The sequence below is a fragment of the Trypanosoma conorhini genome (assembly GCF_003719485.1).
Source record: "Trypanosoma conorhini strain 025E chromosome Unknown Tco_14.4_contig_01350, whole genome shotgun sequence".
NCBI classification, from domain to species: Eukaryota; Euglenozoa; class Kinetoplastea; order Trypanosomatida; family Trypanosomatidae; genus Trypanosoma; species Trypanosoma conorhini.
The window spans coordinates 1-2,678 of record NW_021705452.1 but is presented as its reverse complement, the minus strand read 5'-3'; the positions used below and the strand labels follow the sequence as shown (position 1 = coordinate 2,678).

At 58.7% G+C, this 2,678-nt stretch overlaps 1 protein-coding gene across 1 annotated transcript, besides 1 other annotated feature; it reads right to left on the bottom strand.

Moving 5' to 3' along the window:
- Positions 1-358: 358 nt before the first annotated feature.
- Tco025E_09909 (stress-70 protein, mitochondrial) lies at positions 359-2,329 on the bottom strand (the record flags this gene model as incomplete). Its single annotated transcript, XM_029376712.1, has 1 exon — positions 359-2,329. One exon carries the CDS (start codon positions 2,327-2,329, stop codon positions 359-361), a length of 1,971 nt encoding a protein of 656 aa, XP_029223164.1.
- Positions 2,330-2,414: 85 nt separating this feature from the next.
- Positions 2,415-2,461: a microsatellite.
- Between the last annotated feature and the right edge of the window lie 217 nt (positions 2,462-2,678).

Genomic DNA, 2,678 nt, shown 5'->3' with positions numbered 1-2,678 from the left:
ACTTGCAGAACAATAAAATAAACCGAACCATTAGATGAATCCAAATTAATGGGAAAGAGAATCAGTAATAGTATGAAAACAAGATTTCGTCTTCATTCTGTTAGTTGTCCAAATAGAACAAATAACTTAACTTCCTTTAGTCCTGCCGGATAGACTCGGAGACACGTTGAGGAAGCCGAATGTGACAAGTGCCTTAAAAAAACAGCGTAAAATTTTTGAAGAAGTGTTCTCACCGCCATTTTCACGGCACATCTTTTTAAGCCGAAGCCGAAGAAAGAATGGGGAAGATCAACTCAGTTATAGTTACTTTAGCTAAAGCTCCTTCTGTGAGAAAAAACCTGCACATCTATCGCTTTTATTACTGCTTCTGCTGGTCACCCTGTTGTTGTTGCTGCTCACCCTGATTGCCGTCTGTGCCACTGCTGGAGCCGCTGCTGTTAGCCGCCGCAGCCTGCTGATATTCCGTGCGGCCGCACTCCATAACCGCCTTCTGCAGCTTGTCTGTTTCTGCCGAGAGCTCGTCCTTCGTCACGTTGGGGTTCCCCATCACCTTGCGGAGCTCCGCCAGCAGCGTGCGCACGTTCTCCTTCTCGGCGTCACTCACGTACTTCCACTCCGTCAGCTGGCGCTCCGCCGTGTTCGCCTGCGTCTCGGCGTTGTTGCGCACCTCCACCAGCTCGCGCTTCAGGCGGTCCGACTCCGCGTGCGCCTCAGAATCGCGGATCATGCGCTCAATCTGATCCTTGCTCAGACCGCCATGCGCCGTGATGGTGATGTTCTGCGTCTTGCCGGTCGCCTTGTCCTTCGCCGCCACGTGGCAGATGCCGTTGGCGTCGATGTCGAACGTCACCTCGATCTGCGGCACGCCGCGCGGCGCCGGTGGGATGCCCACAAGGTCAAACTGGCCCATCAGCTGATTGTCCGCCGCCATCTCGCGTTCGCCCTGGAAGACCTTGATGCCCACCTGCGTCTGGTTGTCCGCGGCGGTCGAGAAGGTCTGGCTCTTCTTGGTCGGGATCGTCGTGTTCTTCGGGATCATGCGCGTGAAGACGCCGCCCAACGTCTCGATGCCGAGCGATAGCGGCGTCACGTCCAGAAGCACGAGGCCCTTCACGTCGCCGCGAAGCACGCCGCCGAGCGTTGCCGCGCCGAGCGCAACTGCCTCGTCAGGGTTCACGCCACGGAACGGCTCCCGGCCAAAGAACTGCTTCACCGCCTCGATCACCTTCGGCATGCGCGTCATGCCGCCGACGAGCACCACCTCGGAGATCTCCTTCAGGTCCACCGCTGCGTCCTTGATGCACTGCTTGCACGGGCCCAGGGAGCGCTGCACCAGCTTCTCCGCCAGCGACTCGAACTTGCTGCGGCTCACCGTCATCTGCACGTGCTGGGCGCCGTCCTGGTTCGCCGTGATGAAGGGGAGGTTCACCTCCGTCTCCATCGTGGTCGACAGCTCGCACTTCGCCTTCTCCGCCGCCTCGCGGATGCGCTGCAGCGCCATGCGCTCGTTGCTCAGGTCAATCCCGGTCGACTTCTTGAACTCCGTCAGAATGTAGTCGGTCAGGCACAGATCAAAGTCCTCGCCGCCAAGGTGCGTGTCGCCGTTCGTCGCCTTCACCTCAAACACGCCACCGGCGATCTCGAGCACGGAGATATCAAAGGTGCCGCCGCCCAGGTCGTACACGGCGATCATGCTGTCCTTCGTCTTGTCCAGACCGTACGCGAGCGCCGCCGCCGTCGGCTCGTTCACCACGCGGATCACATTCATCCCGGCGATCGTCCCGGCGTCCTTCGTCGCCTGGCGCTGCGCGTCGTTGAAGTACGCTGGGCACGTCACCACCGAGTTCGACACCTTGCGGCCAAGGAAGTTCTCCGCCGTCTCCTTCATCTTCTCCAGCACAAACGCGCCCACCTGCGACGGCGAGTACTGCTTGCCGTTGGCGTCCTGCACCCACGCGTCGCCGTTGCTGCTGCGCACAATCTTGTACGGCACGTTCTTGATGTCGTGCTGGATGTGGGGGTCTTCAAAGCGGCGCCCAATCAGTCGCTTCACCGCGAAGAAGGTGGACTGCGGGTTTGTGATGGCCTGGCGCTTCGCCGCAAGACCGACGAGCTTCTCCTGGCCCTTGAAGGCCACAACCGACGGGGTGGTGCGAAAGCCCTCGGTGTTTTCCAGCACGCGCGGCTTGTCGCCCTCCATCACCGCGACGCAGCTGTACGTGGTGCCAAGGTCGATGCCAATGACGTCACCGGTCACCTTCGACGACTGCCAGCGGGCCAGCGACGCGGCCGCCAGGCCACCTGAGCTGCGTAGACGACGCGCAAACATCTTCTTACGAAAATTACAGACTTATTCCCTTACCCTGTTTTCCTCTCTTCGCGTAGTGTATCTGCAAGGAAGAAGGGAACCGGGCAAAAAATAAAAACAAGAAGGAAAGACAACAACAAAAAAAAGAAACAACAGTGGGGGAGAAAAAGGGTGGGGGTTGTGGGGCCACACCTCTGACGCGAGACGCGGAGTGTCGTTCGCTGGCTATTTGAGAAGTGGCCTGCTTGGAAAGAGTACGCAACACAGGACATTTCAACGGCTTGGTGGTGGCTATAAAGGGAGGTGGAGGGTGGGGCGAGCCGTGGCATGGCCTCTTCTTCCGCAGTGTTTAGTGGATATTAGCGTCGTC